Below are 16587 nucleotides of genomic sequence, written 5' to 3' on the forward strand. Positions count from 1 at the left end.
ACAGGCAAACGTCAGTCATATTTGTCTCAGAGAATTCTTTCTTGAATTCATTTCTATTCTCACTGCCACCAACACAGTTCCAGGACCTCTGAACTCTTGAGACTTGATCAGAGCTTGCTAATGGAAGAGTAGGCCTCTAAACTCACTACCTTTATCTAGTCTGCAGAGCAAGTATCAGAACATGATTTGATACAACAAAGAAACAGGATGGAAACTGTATCTAGTAGATGGGCAAGGGGAAATCCAGAGATATGAATAAAAGTCAAAGTATTTCTCCAAAACTAAACACATTAACTTCATTTAAAATTTCTCTTCACATAGTCACACAAATTAGAAGAGCATTGTCTTTCTCAGTAAAAGTGCAAAATACATACCTTAACTCTACGAGTGATGCTAAGGAACTGACAGGTTTTATCATAAAGCTGTTCCAGGTTTTCTCTGTCCCAGTAGAAATCGGGAGTGATCAAGAAGTCTGAACTCAAGTTTATACGGTGTCTTAAAAAAACCAAAATGATAACTTTTTAATTCTGAATTATAAATCAGTCCTTATTTTCTTTTTACAAAGTACTTTATGAAAACATCTACTAATGCTGACCTTTCTGAGAAATATGTAAATACAAAAATTTACATAAGCATTTTGAAATTTGCAACCAAATTAACTCAATCCTTAACGTTAATGTTATTTATGTTGTTAGAAAAATAAAACCTCTCATTTTGCTTTCAATATCTGAGCTTTTTTGTTTTCTTTAAAAATTTTTACAATATAGGGATGCCTGGGTGGCTCAGCGGTTGAGCGTCTGCCTTTGGCTCAGGGTATGATCCTGGAGTCCTGGGATCTAGTCCCGCATTGGGTTCCCTGCATGGAGCCTGCTTTTCCCTCGGCCTATGTCTCTGCTTCTATGTGTCTCTCATGAAAAAATAAAATCTTAAAAAAAAATTTTTTTTTACAACATATATACATTTTTTTTATTGGTAAGTAATTATGTGGCTTTAAAGTAAAAAAGACAGAAAAGGTAAACTGACAAATCCCCCTCCTATTCTTCCCATCATTCCCTTTCTCCCACCCATGACAGGTTAACCCTTCCTCTGTTCTTCCAGTGTTTCTGCAAACGCTGGACAATACACGCATACACAAACTCTTATTTTCTTTTTATGTGAGACACCTAGGTTTACTTTTATTTATTTATTTTTAAAAGACTTTATTTATTTATTCATGAGACAGAGAGAGAGAGAGGCAGAGACACAGGCAGAGGGAGAAGCAGGCTCCATGCAGGGAGCCTGATGCAGGACTCAATCCTGAGACTCCAGGATCTCGCCCTGAGCCAAAGGCAGGCGCTCAACTGCTGAGCCAGGCATCCCCCCTAGGTCTATTTTTAAATGAAAATTTAAGGCACGGAAGTAACACGTAAGTGGCTGTTCAGTATAACAAAGAAAGCCCTAGAGAAGAACTCGGAAAACAGTAATTGGTCCTCTTACCCTAAAACACAGCCCAAATCCTCTAGGCTCTGTAAACACTCTACTGTGTCCTTCCAGACCTTTTCTATGCATATATTCATGTATGTGTGCATACACAAACACAGATGTTTGGTATGCATACATATCAAGATAAAGATGAATATTCATTTTTGTTTATACAAGTTGGATCATACCATACATAATGTGTACTTGATTTTTCACCCAATGTTGTAACCTGCCATGTATCCTTTTTTTTTAAAAAAAGATTTTATTTATTCATGATAGACATTGGGGGGGGGGGGGGAGGCAAAGACACAGGCAGAGGGAGAAGCAGGCTCCAGGCTGGGAGCCTGGCCCGGGACTCCAGGGTCACACCCTGGGCCAAAGGCAGGCACTAAACCACTGAGCCACCCAGGGATCCCCACCTGCCATGTATCTATTCATAGATTTTACCATGTTCCTCTTAGTAACACACAAGCACTTTTATTGTAAAGAGAAGAAAACTTAGGATAAGAACAGGAAGACTCTGTAGAAACTGTTTACAAACCTACGTATATTTAGTCCTGACTTCTGAGTTTTGATAGGATTCTAATCTGCCGTATCAAATTCTACTGGCATCATCAAGAGAAGAGGATAGAGACACTCTCTACCTCGCTTCTTAGAGAACTCAAGGCTCAACGCTTCAGATATGCTACAGAACGCTCCTGATGGATGGGTTTTCATCTTGTTGGCATCCTGAATGAGGACCCCTGGGTTATGAAGAACACAGAGATGAAGAAATCCTGGACCACTTCTCTCCAGGCCAACCTCTATGGGGAATGTGGAAAAACAACTCTAAACTATTTACAACGATCTCTAGCAGCTCACACAGTAGACTTTGAGGGAAAAGACCTTGAATAATGCTGCCTGGTAAGAATAATGCCAAGATTCAGGATGTTTCATTCCATAAATCCTGGGAAAATTACAAAAATAAAATAAACTGGACACCTTTCCAGAAACTTATTTAAAATGACGCACTGATGTACTTCATCAGTTTTAAGACACTTTTCTTTCCAGTCTCTGAAAATGGACGGCAGCTTTAAAGCTGATGATGTCTTACAGGTGGCAGGTGGGACTTAGTTGTCATTGCCTTAACTTCCCTCTTGCCTCCCTTTTACATATGCCCAAGGGGGAATGTGATGGACTCCACACCCAAATACAGCTAAAGGAGTTATTTCAGCATAAGATGTGAATTCTGTGATAAAAAAGCATCGTATCATAGCTTCACTGACAGCATTTGTCTCTGCTGTGGCGTCTTACTGTGTGTCTGAGTCAATATGGTACATAAATTTTCTTTTTTTTTTTTTTTTAAATTTTTTATTTATTTATGATAGTCACAGAGAGAGAGAGAGGCAGAGACACAGGCAGAGGGAGAAGCAGGCTCCATACACTGGGAGCCCGACGTGGGATTCGATCCCGGGTCTCCAGGATCGCGCCCTGGGCCAAAGGCAGGCGCCAAACTGCTGCACCACCCAGGGATCCCAAATTTTCTATAGCACTTGCTTCTACTTAGCGATAGGCAATTTTATATATATATTCTTTTAATTCCAATGTAGTTTACGGTGTTATATTGGTCATACTAGATGTACAATATGGTGATTCATCAATTCTATATGTTGCTCGGTGCATGTCATGATAAGTGTATTTTTTTTTAAGATTTTATTTATTTATTCATGAGAGAGAGGCAGAGACACAGGCAGAGGGAGAAACAGGCTCCTCACAGAGAGCCCGACACGGAACTCGATCCCAGGACTCCAGGACCATGCCCCAGGTTGAAGGCAGGCGCCAAACCGCTGAGTCACCCAGGGATCCCCAGATAAGATGTATTCTTAATCCCCTTCCCCTACTTCCCCCACCCACAGCAACTATCGGTTCTCTATAGTTAAGAGTCTGTTTTTGGTTTGTCTCTCTCCTTTTCCCTTGTTCATCTGTTTTGTTTCTTAAGTTCCACATATGAGTGAAATCATATGGTGTTTGTCTTTCTCTGGCTTATTTTGCTTAGCATTATACTCTCTGGATGAAATGAGATATTTTTACCGAGAATTCCCATTCCCAAATTCTAGAATATATCTTTCTACCTACAGAGAGCATCTACTGGGCTCCCTCACATAGCTTTAATGTAGATTAATTATGATCTCTGTGCATATGCAGAATTTCTTGCAGCACAGTCCTAGTACAGCCCATGTGCCTCTAATGGGTAAGAGATTCCCCTGCTTAAAATCCATGAGATATAAATGGCTGCACTTCCCATAAAGACACATGTTTGCTTTTTATTATACAAGTACAGGAATGTCTTCTTCAGACTGTTAACTACATACATTAATTTTATTTACAGAGAAAATTCTACCTCAGGGCAAAGAGTTCACCCATTTTCTGCATAACTTCTTCATGAGATAGTTTCACTTTCTTCCCAGCTTTTAAAGCCTATTTGGGAGGGAAAAAAATACACACATACATACATATACGTACAAACATCTCTCCAACAAGTAACAGAACCATGAAGCACATTCTAGAGCAGATGTAAATGACATCTCTTGGATGATGTCTCTGAGTCATTTTTCTTTGAAATTTCAACATCTTATTAGGTAGAAATTTTTTATTCCCTTGTTCTATTTCCCTTCTCACTAGCATTTTCTAGTATCTATCTCTAATCTCTTACTGAAAAAAAAAAAAAAAAAAAAGCAGGACCTCTTTTCTCAAGTATAACTCCATTATTCTTACAATAAAAACAAAATAACAGTAAACACAAGTTTTGGTGTATTCTGAAAAAAAATTTATATGTATTTTCAAGTCACTATTTGTCTCATAATTCAGCAAAGCACTTTTCAATCAAGATAACTGGTCATAAACTTTTTCCTTAGAGAGTAAACAGCTCACTTTAAAAAAAAATTCAGTTACATTACAAATATTACACCATCAGAAAGAAGTAATGAGAATTTTAAGTTTTCAAAAGTAAAAAAAAAAACCTATAAAATTTTTTATTATATATGTAACAAGTGTTCTGTTTTTGCTTAAATTCAGTGTAGTGTTTATTACTACTTTATTGTATTCCTAAGTATATTGTTAAGGTGGGAAATTTGTGTTTTTCCCAAATACAAATCAATTCTTGAAAACAAGCATAAAACTGGCATAATTACCTCTGGAATTGACTGAATAGACTCAACAAATTTATCCAGTGATGCCTCCCAAATAGCCAGTTTCACTGAGGAAAAAAATAACAACAATGGAACATTTTTTCATCAAAATATTCATGTTAATACAGAATACATAAATTAACTGCCCAGTACCTTTGCTGCCATTTCAACAAGAGTTTAAAAAGCAATGCGCTAACAATATACAACTGAAAACTTAAGAATAGTTCATTATCATTATAAAGGGCAGCACTAAAGTGAAAAAGATGGAAGATACAGAGTAGATACCCAAGCCCTGCTGGCAGACCAAAGCGGTATTTAGTAGAATTCTTGATTTTCTAATACTGGATCTCGGAAGCCCAGAGTGTGTGTAAGGTACATCCTGAAGGGAAATGGAGCCAGGCCTCCTCTACCTTCCCCCACCCTCCTTCCTTTCCTTGGGGCTCTGTGTAAAGCTCCCAAGTCCCCGAAGCCTCGAGAGTGGTGTGGATAAGGCCATGTCAGACGCAGCCTTGTGGAGGGGGCACTCAAAAAAAATTCTTAGAGAATTTCTGCAGTTTTATTCAGGGGCATGCGTTTCTGTCCCATTGCTGTGAGAACTGGTGTGCAGTTTTTCACAGAGGCCTGGGGCTTTCTCTGCCTGGATCAGCAACAACCTGAGAGCAACAACCACGCTGGAGAGGACAGGAGAACCAAGACAATAATGATACTACAGAAAATATTTTTGGAGAGGGTAAGCTTTATCAATACAGTTAATAATGAATGAACAGCTTCAGCACAGATACTCTATTCTCTATATGTTTTTTTTCTCTTGAGAAGAAATGTTATGGCTTTGCTGAGTAATCTGAAAATATGCCGAAATCTTTACTGAATGCTTAAACTTCCCCAATGAAATGAACACTATGTAACATTTTTTCTGATAAGTAACAATAACTTACCTGAAAGACAAAGAGCATTAGAGAAAGCAAATTTCTCTAGAATGGCGTCATCTAAATCTAGCTCTGAATTTAATCTGATTTCCCCTCTGTGAAGTCTCGACTGTCCCCTGTGAAGAGGGAAAAAAATGACCTTCTAAATCTTAAAAAGCCTTTAAATTTTTTTTTAACTTTTTCTTTTGAAGAAGTAGTCATCTTATACTCTTTCTAGAGGTCATTTTGGCAATTTGTACCAAGTCTTATAAATGTTCTTAGGGATCCCTGAGTGGCTCAGCGGTTTAGCACCTGCTTTCCACCCAGGGTGTGATCCTGGAGTCCTGGGATCAAGTTCCATGTCGGGCTCCCTGTGAGGAGCCTGCTTCTCCCTCTGCCTGTGTCTCTGCCTCTCTCTCTCTCTCTCTGTGTTGCTCATGAATAAATAAAATCTTTAAAAAAATAAAAAATAAAAAAATAAATGTTCTTATGCCCTTTGATCCAAGTAATTCCACATCTAGGAATTTATCCTAAGGAAACAATTAGAGATGCAAAGAAAGATCTGTGTGGGAAAAATTTTTTGACAGTCAAATGTTTAACAGTAAAAAATTAAGAAAGAAACTAAATGCTCAACAGGGGAATGGTTCACTTATAGCAAATCCACATGGCAAAAATTAATAAGCATGTTTTGATATTTTGTAGAAAAGGAACATGATCACAATAAATTGCTAACTGATCACATGGTGAATATAAAGCTATCTATACAATGTGACCTAAAGCCACAATGACATGGTGGAAACAGGGAGGGAGGTGGGGAAGCGGTAAAAAAAGTGAAGTGCACATGTGAGGGCTTTGGAAGGACTGGGAATTTGGGAATAGAAATGTCAAAAGCAAATAGGAAAAATATAGGGTAAACCGTATGGAAGATTGAAGCAGGAGAGGGGCAAAGCTGTGGACCAGGAGGCCTAATGGAGAGCAGTGAGGTACAATGTGCTGACAACCTCAGGTGCAAGGAAGAAGAAAAGAGGAGAAAGAGCAGAGTCAATAGGATGCTTTAATGAAGAAGCCTAGCCAACACCACAGAACTGCTGGAGTCAGCAAACAGCTGGAATCATTGGCAGGACTCACGTAACAGCCACAGTGGTGGCAGCTATGATGGGCTTTTTGACAAAACCAAATATGGGATCTGGGATCCAAAGAAATCTCAGGTGGGGACTTTACCCCTCCACAGACTATGAGGTAATAAGTGAGCATGCCTGTGTGTGTGTCTGTAAGTGCCCAGGAACAGTCTAATCTGGATGTAGAGTACAGAAGGGAAGTTCCGGGGAAACAACCACAAGGCCGAGTGCTTAATAAGAAAATGAATAACATTCTATTAGCTCTTCCTCTGTTGTGTCTCTCAGGTTCACAACCTGACTTTCAAGTATATACACTGTGGGCCCAGGCCCTCACTCACTGGTCAGGTGCCCAAGGGCAGGACGAAACATCTCCAAACCTTGTCCAAAAGCTGGCTAATGCCATTTGCAGGGTTTTTTTTTTGTCAGGATTAAACGAAAGGATGCCTGGTAAGCACCCAGAACAGTGCCTGGTGCAGGGCGAGTGGTTTATCTTTGTTGGCTGTTATTATTTAGCTCTGATCCCATCTTGTCTGTCTACAGCTGGTGTCTCTTCCAGATTCTCCTAAAGCTCTGCTTTCATCACTTCCTTTCTTCCATTCTTAATACAAAGAATTCTTTTTCCGTGTTCCACTAGATAGGTCACTCCCCGAAGAAAAAGGCATTGCAGTTTTGATCACATTGCCTTCTCTCCACCCTGACATGTCTCCTCATCTCTCCCTGCTTGCTGAGACAAGAAAGTCAGCTGGTATGCTGCCTACCCATGCACCTTCCCTGAGAATGCTGTGAGGCCCCCACTTCCTGCAGGCATCCCCATTTCTTAGATCACAACCTAATCTGTACTCAAAATCAACAGGGAAAAAACGGACTTACTTATGAGAAACCTTTACTATAGTTACTTGACAGGTTCATTTTGATGAAGGCAGAGCATTTTACTGATTTAGGTTGCTTAGGACACTCAATCATTTTGGGATTAAACTATCTACTTGTTTTAATTTATGGGTAGCCTAACAAGTGCAAACCATCATGTTTACCTACTAATATTTATTATATAGTTTAGGCTTTTTATTTGTACCAATAACCTTTTTCTTAAAATCAGTCTCCAGACACATAAGTTGTTTATCACCTCCAAGTTATGCCAAGTGCCCTTTCCGTAAACTCGATAAAATGCTTACTCTGTCTTTATGTAGGTAAGCTCTTCATTTTCCCAGTGCACCAGCGCGATTTCATAGGGCTGGATTTCATGCTTTTCTAAGACCTGCATCACATGCTTCATCTAGGAAAGAAGGAAGACAACCCAAAATTATACCTGACTCTCTCAGTACAAAACTATGGTACAGTGTTAAATGCTTATAATATTTTTCATCACATCAGATGACGTTTCTTCTGTTTAGTTTTTAATTAACAATACTTGTGCCTCAGAGAAACCTCATTGGCTACGATCCTGCCACTGAGCGAAGGTCTTCTGTTTAGTTTTTAAGGAAAAGGCAAATTCTTTGTGATACTAAATTCATCAAGATAATATATTGTTTTTATATTTAGAAAACACAGATTAACAAAAGGAAAAAAATTAAAATTATCTTATTCCAGAACCTAAAGAAAACCAACTAATTAACATCATGGTTTGTATCCTTTAAATCTTTAAAAAAATATGTAAGTTACATACCTGTAAAAATTTAAACTACATAAAGGTAAAGAAAAGTGACAGTCTCTCTGCTTTCCTGAATTCTTAACTCCCAAAGGTAACCCTCACTTAATTTGCTGCATATCCTTCCATACCTTATTTTTTAAAAATGGGTATATGTATTTGCTTTTTATAGAACATGAGATCATACTGCGCATGTAAACATTTTCAGTGATATTCTCTTAATTCAGAAACAATTTATTTAAGCTTCTTCAATGTCCACCCACAGATTATTTCTACTCTCTACTGCTACAAGGGCACAAATGTACTATTTTTATGTGTGTATCTTCATGGTCTTATGGGGCTATTTCCTTAGGAACTGCTAGATCAAAAGACATGCACACTTACAATTTTGTTAAATGTTGCTAAACTCTTAGCAACATTTTTTTCCAGTTTTAGAATCCAAATATTTAGGAGAGCATTCTTAAAAAATATTGGGTATTATCAGCTTTTTATATCTCTGCCACTTCAAACAGCCAATTTTTCTTAATTTATTAGTCATTTATATTTGTTTTTTCTTCAGGAAAACCCCACCCTACCATTGCCGTGTGTACGTGTGTGTGTGTGTGTGTGTGTGTGTGTGTGTGTGTGTGTAGGGAAGGTATATTACCTTTTAGTAAAACTGGGATTGTATGAGGCATGTTTTTTCACCAGCTCTGGCATTATAATGGTTATATTTTATAATCTGCTCTTTTAATTTAGGCAATTTCCTAGGAATAGATATTTTTCTACATGATTTTTAAGAACTGTAGTATATCCTATGGAGATATTTAATAAACTGCCTATTACATATTTTGGTTATTTCTAATTTGACCACAGTAAGTAGTACACTGATGAACATATCTGTACATCACTTATCACACATAACTGTGATTATTCCCTTTAGATAATTTTCAAGATGTAAAAACTTTGCTGAGTTAAATATAAAGCTTTGATGTGTATTACCAAACTGTCTCTAAAAAGACTGTAATAGTAGTAACAAACTGTGATTGAGATAACAAAGAAATTATTTCCTGTGCATGAGTAGGTTCTAGAAAACTTTATTTATTTTTAAAAGATTTTACTTATTTATTCATGAGAGAACAGAGAGAGAGAGAGAGAGAGAGAGAAAGGCACAGACACAGGCAGAGGGAGAAGCAGGCTTCATGCAGGGAGGCCGACATGGGACTCGATCCCGGGTCTCCAGGATCAGGCCCTGGGCTGAAGGTGGCGCTAAACTGCTCAGACACCCGGGCTCCCCGAAAACTTGATTTAAAATAAGATTTAGTGCAGCCAGCTTCCACTGAATTGTATTTCACTTTTTAGATTATTATGTACAAAGTATACGTCTTTCTGTCTGCAGTGTAGCTAGGATTGTTCTGATTCTCACAAATTAGGTAAGTCCAGGGGATAAAAAAATGGACGAAACTTGTAAGCCAAAATACAATCACTTTAGAAGACAAAAATGCTAGGATAAATAATGACACATAATGCAGAGCAAATAAGTTGTGAATTATCTGCTAATTTATCTTCTAGTGGTTTGATTATTGAGTGATAATTAACAATTCTTTTTCTCAGAAAACTAAATTTTTATATTTTTATACTTTATATATACTTACAGTCTTGTCTTTCACATTCCAGAACACAGCAGCTCCTTCTCTGATTTAAAAGAATAAAATAATCAACTAAGTTAATGCTGGAATATATTCTTTAGGGCCATACATAAAGCTATGCTTAGGTAACTTCTACAATATATCCAGAAGGCAATTTTTTAAAATGTGATTTATTACTTATTTGACATTATGGTTCCTAGACGGATTTGCTAAAACAAGAGCTATTATTGAACTCTTGATAAAACCTGAGCTCCCCCAAATTCATGACTTCTCACATGGCTTGCAGAATAAATATTATTGTAATACTATATAACTTCATGTATCTAGACTGTTTCATACCTGGTTCAATTCTGATGTACAGAATAAGGAAAATTTTGGGACCCGTCTTAGCTGTCATTAGGCAGATTCTGCTATAGGAAAAGAATAAAGGATCATGCTTTTAATAGTTGTGGAATAAAGAGACTGAGATAAATTAAAGCCAAAGATGGCTAAAAGCACCCATGGAAAAATGCCACCCATCCTTACAGTGCTTGGAGCAGTACAATGAAGCCATCTAGTTCTGGCTTTGAAAGAATATAGGGTCTAAAAACTATGAATGAACTTGTTTTGATTCCTAAAGTTTGACATGGTGAACTGTTTTTGGTGGTAAATAAAAAAAAAAAAAGAGAGAGAGAGAAGAAAAGAGAGAGAGAGAAGTTATAGCTCTGAGTTACTACCGCACTGGAGGAAGGAAAGGTGGAAATGAAGGAGAAGGTAAAAATTCTGTGGTCCCCGACCGTTATTTAAATGTTTCTTGGGATCCCTGGGTGGCGCAGCGGTTTAGCGCCTGCCTTTGGCCCAGGGCGCGATCCTGGAGACCCGGGATCGAATCCCACGTCGGGCTTCCGGTGCATGGAGCCTGCTTCTCCCTCTGCCTATGTCTCTGCCTCTCTCTCTCTCTCTGTGCGTGTGACTATCATAAATAAATAAATTAAGAAAATTTAAAAAAATAAAAAAATAAATAAATAAATGTTTCTTAAGCACCGTGCTTAGTATATGTATGGATATGAGTGTTGCATCAAATACAAAGATGAGTATGGCCTAGTTCCTATCCTCAAGGAATTGTCAATTTAGAAAAGACTGACAGATAGACCTCTAATTGTAGTGTGGCGTGGTTGGTGCTCTGGGAGTTATGCAGCTTGTACTCTGGGATGTCCATGGGAGGGACACAGTTCTCACAGGACGAGTAGGACTAGCCAAATGAGACAATGGGAAGTGGCAATACGGCAGAGGGAACACTCTGGCTCTGTGAGGAGGTATGAGGAGCACGACAACATCTCAGAATAGATAGCTAGTTGTCTGCAAGGCTGTGGATGCGGGCAAGCAGGAGGCAATCAGACCAGAGAGACAGTGACAAGGAGTTTAGTCCAGTTCCACAGAATTTTAAGAAGGAAAGTGGAGTGATCCAAAGCACCTACTGAAAAATGATCCTGTTTATATACAGGCAAGCAGACTGGCAGAGGGGTGAGTGGACAGGCAGGGGGACCAGAAAGCAAGCTGGGCAACCAGCCAGTGTAGGATCTATGATGTAGATGTGATTGGTATCTAAAGCCACAGGTGGAGTATTCTTAGTTCAGACTATCACTTCTAGGCAGATGAGAAATCTGGGGATCATACCCTTGTCCCTTCAGGGAGCTGTGCTATGCAGTGTGGTACTCAGAGACCATGTGGGCTGTGGAGCACTTGAAATGTGCCTGGTACACACCAAGTAATGCTGGAAATGTAAAACATGCACTGAGTTTCAAAGACTTACTATGAAAAGAACAGTGTAAAAATCTCATTAATTATATTGACTGATCACATGTTGAAATGAGAGCATTGTAGATATGTTGGTTAAATAGAACACATTATTAAAATTATTTTCAGGCAATATAATGCAATTCATGTTCAAATTCAAATCTTTTTTTCTAACTTTTAAAAATGTGGCTATTAGAAAATGTATCATTACATATGAGGCTTGCCTAGCGTTTCTACTGGATGGTGCTAATATAGAGGACCTCAGAAATCCAAATTCCTCACTGAGTTAAAGGGGATGCTATTCTACTTGGGCTGAATGTTGAACTCTTGATTATCTCCAAAGTTATGTCAAAAGAAGGTAAGGCACTGATGGGAAGCAAGCTGGAGCTGCCAGTTATCATCAACTACACAAAATGATATCACAAACATTTTATCGAAGTTTGGGTTCTTCCAGACATTCTATGTGTTTCTCTTCTGCCACAGAATAGTCCCATGATTGTGGTTAATTCCCTGAATCTCTCTCACATTAAAAAAAAAAAAAAAAGAAAAAAGAAAAGAAAAGAAAAAAAAAACTCTCTCACACTGAGTTTCCCCAGCTCCTTAAGAGCTGTGAGGACAAACAAAATTATTTTAAGTGGTTTCTATTATCATAATCATTCTCAATCAGCTACTCGGGAGTATCTGGTATTAAAACAACCTTTAAATAAAAGGATTAAGTTTATGTGACTCAAGGTTCTAGTCTGAAGTCTCTGGAGGGGTAAGGTGGTCTGAAATTATAGCAAAGGAGCTACAGAAGGAGAAAAAAAGGAAGAAAAGACAGAGGGGTGGGAGCATGAGTCTGATAAGGAGCACTGCAGATGAAAAACAGGATACTTTACCTACTCTCAGTAAACAAAAATCCAGACTTGTAAAGACAAGCCATGGAAAAATCATTTATTTTAAAAATTGTTTTATAAGAGGATTTACCAGAAAATTCCTAAAATTGACAAAATCTCCCAGATCAAATAAGAATCTAAGGAGAAATTTAAATCACAGTAAGTTTTGAACACATTTACTATTAACGGAGAAGGTGCACCTTAAAGTTTAAAGATCATGTTATCTGGACAGCCACATACAGAAGAATGAAACTGGACCACTGTCTTACACCAGACACAAACATAAACTCAAAATGGATGAAAGACCTAAGTGTGAAACAGGAAATCATCAACCTCTGTGACCTCGGCCATAGAACTTCTTACTAGACATGTCACCAGAGGCGAGGGGCAAAAAAGCAAAAATAAACTATTAGGACTTCATCAAGATAAAAAGCTTCTGCACAGTGAAGGAAACAATCAACAAAACTAAAAGGCAGCCTACAGAATGGGAGAACATATTTGCAGATGACATATCTGATAAAGAGCTAGTACTCAAAGTCTATAAAAAACTTTTCAAACTCAACACCCAAATAATCCAGTTAAGGCATGGGTAGAAGACACAAACAGACATTTTTTCCAAAGAAGACACACATATGGCTAACAGGCACATGAAAGGATGCTCAACATCACTCATCATCAGAGAAATACAAATCAAAATCATGAGGAGATACCACTTCACACCTGTCGGGATGGATAAAATTAGCAACACAGAAAACAACAGATGTTCGCAAAGATGTGGAGAAAGGGGAACCCTCTTACACTGTTGGTGGGAATGCAAACTGGTGCAGCCATTCTGGAGAACAGAACAAAGTTTCTTCAAAAAGTTAAAAATGGAACTACCTTACGATCCAGCAATTGCACTACTAGGTATTTACCCAAAGGACACAAAAATACAGATTTGAAGGGACACATGCACCCCAATATTTAGAGTAGCATTATCAACAATAGCCAAACTATGGAAATAGCCCAGATGTCCACTGACAGATGAATGGATAAAGAAGATGTGGTATATATACAATGTAGTATATATAGATATATAATGAGTATATATAATATATATATAACTTAATATATATGTGTATATATATATTATTCAGCCATCAAAAGAATGAAATCTTGCTATTTGCATCTATGTGAATAGAGCCAGAGTGTACTATGTTAAGTGGAATAGGTGAGCCAAAGAAAGACAAACCAAATGAGCTCATTCATATGTGGAATTTAAGAAACAAAACAGATGAACATATGGGAAAAGGGGAAAGAAAAAGAGAGAGAGATGGAAACAAACCATAAGAGAGAGACTCTTTACTACAGAGAAGAAACGGAGGGTTGATGGGAGGTGGGTGAGAGATGGGCTAGATGGGTGATGGGCATTAAGGAGGGCACCTGTTATGATGAGCACTGGGTGTTATATTTATAAGTGAGGAATCACCAAATTCTACCCCTAAAACCAGTATTATACTATATGTTAACTGACTAGAATTTAAATGAAAATTTGAAAAAGGAAAAAAATATTACAACGTAGAAAATGTGCAAAATGCAGAAAGACAAAAATAAACAAACCGTCTGTAGTTCTACCACTCGGAGACGAAAAAAAAAAAAAAAAAAAGACCACATTATCTGACAGCAGGCCATTTCCCAGTAAGGGTTGCTCACTTGTCCTACCTGAAGAAGAATATTGTTCCAGGATCGCCTTCTTTTGCCGAATGCTCCACACCCATCACCAAAATATTTGCTGCATCTGTGATTTAAAATAAATGAGTGAAAAGCTACAATCAGAAACTGATACAAGGTTTAGGAGTCACCTATGAACTTTTAATAATGTATTTATGATCATTCCTTCATATACCATTGAGTGTTCAGTAAGATTCTACCCAATTTTAGGTTTCTGAAAGTATTTGACATTTGAAAATGAAAAGACTATATGAAATTACTTTCACAAAACACTGAAACACCTGTGACACTATTATTAGTACTATTTAAAACTACTCACTGACACTCATTTTCATTCAGTAGTCACTAGTCCAGTTAATAATTATTAGAAGTCTTAGTTTTAATACAACTAAGATTCAAGACTTAAATTATCTACAAAATTCTCTTCTTTTAAATACCATTTTATTAAAAATATAATATACAAAACAACTCATTTTGATGAATTTTAAATTATATAGAGAAAATATACAGAAATGAAGATATTGACCATTTCAAAACATATCTGAGTTCAATTAATCATGAGAACTACCACAGTAGCCACCCATAACTATTTTAATATTTTAACCTTTCAAATATTATTAAATATACATATTATATACATATATTCATCAATGAGTAGTTGCTTTCTATATAAGCATAGTTAATATTTGTTATAAGTATGTAAATATTCTACAACAAATTATAAACATACATGAATATATCAATACATATACTAATATTAATACGCAAAAAATTATATGTAATTTCTTAACCAAAAAGTAGGACCAACAAAACTTCAAGTTTCTAATAGAGGTTGGGGTACAGGGTGTTCAGATAAAGACCAAATTCTAAACTACCATTTTTGGGTGAGTTCTAACTTCCTTAGGCACTACATCCTACTGAGGGTAAAGTTCACCCATGTAGCCAAGAGCAACGTAAATGAAATAGAAAAGACCTGCCAAAGACCTGCCAGGGCTGCGGGACTGGTGCTAGAAGCTAGCCAGGGTAACAGGGTCACCCTGCTGACACCCCTTGGAATCAGCCAAGGATATACCTGGGAAATTTTTTTATCTTCAGGGTTCTGGATATAACTCTGTTTTTGTCAGTCAATTTATGTTTGTTTCTGCCATCAAACAGCACAAAGAGTCTGTTTCGATCCCTGAGGCTGAAAGAGCACAATGACATTTCAAGAGTTTCTCATGGGGTCAATGACTCTTTGAAGAATTTTCTATGTAGCAGGGAGGTTTTCAACCTGCTAATTTTGCTACCTTGTGGTAAATTCATGAATTTCCATCAGAGTGTTCCAAGTTACTTATCTTTTAATATAAAATAGGCTTTTTTTTCCAAGAATCCTTCCTGATATTATCCTAAAGGCCTCTTTTTTATTTTAATTCTCTTTTTAAATATTCTTTGTAGTTCTCTTTTAGTTCATTTTGTTAGTTTTAAAGTATCAGATTGTACTGGTAAATTTTTCTTTAAAGGCTCTCCCCCATATTTCTGTCAATTGCATGGTTCTATAATACTGAAACAACTTTTTAATGCAATAGAAATGAAGTGTCACAGACTTTGATCATCCCAAATCACAGTGATCCTACAAATAAAGCTTAATAAATCATACTAATTTTAATCTGTGAACTAAGTTCTCTGTAAATACATTTTGATTTCTTATCTTTGCCATTTGTATAAAGAGACTCAACATTTTTGTGATAATCTTTTATTTTTTTAAAAGATTTAGTTTAGAGAGAGAGACACAAAGAGAGACAGCATGAGAGTGCAGGGGGTGGGGAGGGGCGGAGGGAGAGGGAGACAGTCCCAAGCAGACTCCCTGCTGAACACAGAGCCCGATGACCTGGGCTTGATCTCATGACCCTGATAATGACCTAGGTCAAAAATCAAGAGTTGGATGCTTAACTAAGGGCACCACCCAGGTGCCCCTTGATATAATCTTTTAAAAAGAAAATGGAATGTAAACAAATGCATATTTAAGGTATATCAGAGGAAAATTATTTTCTCATACGTTTTAACATACTTGGCCCCAGGTTCAAGATGTACCTCTAGGCAAGCTTGTTACTTCAACATATCCACGGGAGGTCAGATCTTGAGAGAGAGTCCCGAGATGATACTCATCTGCAGTTGCAAATGCTGTGCAGTGCATCAGGTCCTGTGTTGGCGAGATTAGGATGACATGGGTTACCAAGAGGTTAAAATGTCTGTGATGGCTATCATCTTCCAGGACTCCATTTTGCAAAGCAAGCACTTGAGAGTTTTCAATAGACATCTCAAA

The 16587-nt window shown here is 37.4% G+C and overlaps 1 protein-coding gene and 1 pseudogene across 4 annotated transcripts in view; both read right to left on the reverse strand.

The window, feature by feature from the left end:
* RMND1 (required for meiotic nuclear division 1 homolog) overlaps nt 1-16587 on the reverse strand; it is a 44488-nt gene that overhangs the window by 14061 nt on the left and 13840 nt on the right. For 3 of the 4 annotated variants that reach the window (XM_038526330.1, XM_038526333.1, XM_038526331.1), the window contains 8 exons: nt 16356-16464; nt 14277-14352; nt 9931-9970; nt 7824-7924; nt 5564-5670; nt 4632-4696; nt 3842-3918; nt 375-495 (listed from right to left, as the gene is read on the reverse strand). In XM_038526330.1, the coding sequence (XP_038382258.1) occupies nt 375-495; nt 3842-3918; nt 4632-4696; nt 5564-5670; nt 7824-7924; nt 9931-9970; nt 14277-14352; nt 16356-16464 (696 nt within the window). The remainder of the gene's footprint in view (nt 1-374; nt 496-3841; nt 3919-4631; nt 4697-5563; nt 5671-7823; nt 7925-9930; nt 9971-14276; nt 14353-16355; nt 16465-16587) is intronic. The other variant, XM_038526332.1, reaches the window with a different exon arrangement.
* Nucleotides 7986-8110, reverse strand: LOC119869943 (annotated as a pseudogene).

This window comes from Canis lupus, chromosome 1 (genome assembly GCF_011100685.1).
Source record: "Canis lupus familiaris isolate Mischka breed German Shepherd chromosome 1, alternate assembly UU_Cfam_GSD_1.0, whole genome shotgun sequence".
NCBI lineage: Eukaryota > Metazoa > Chordata > Mammalia > Carnivora > Canidae > Canis > Canis lupus.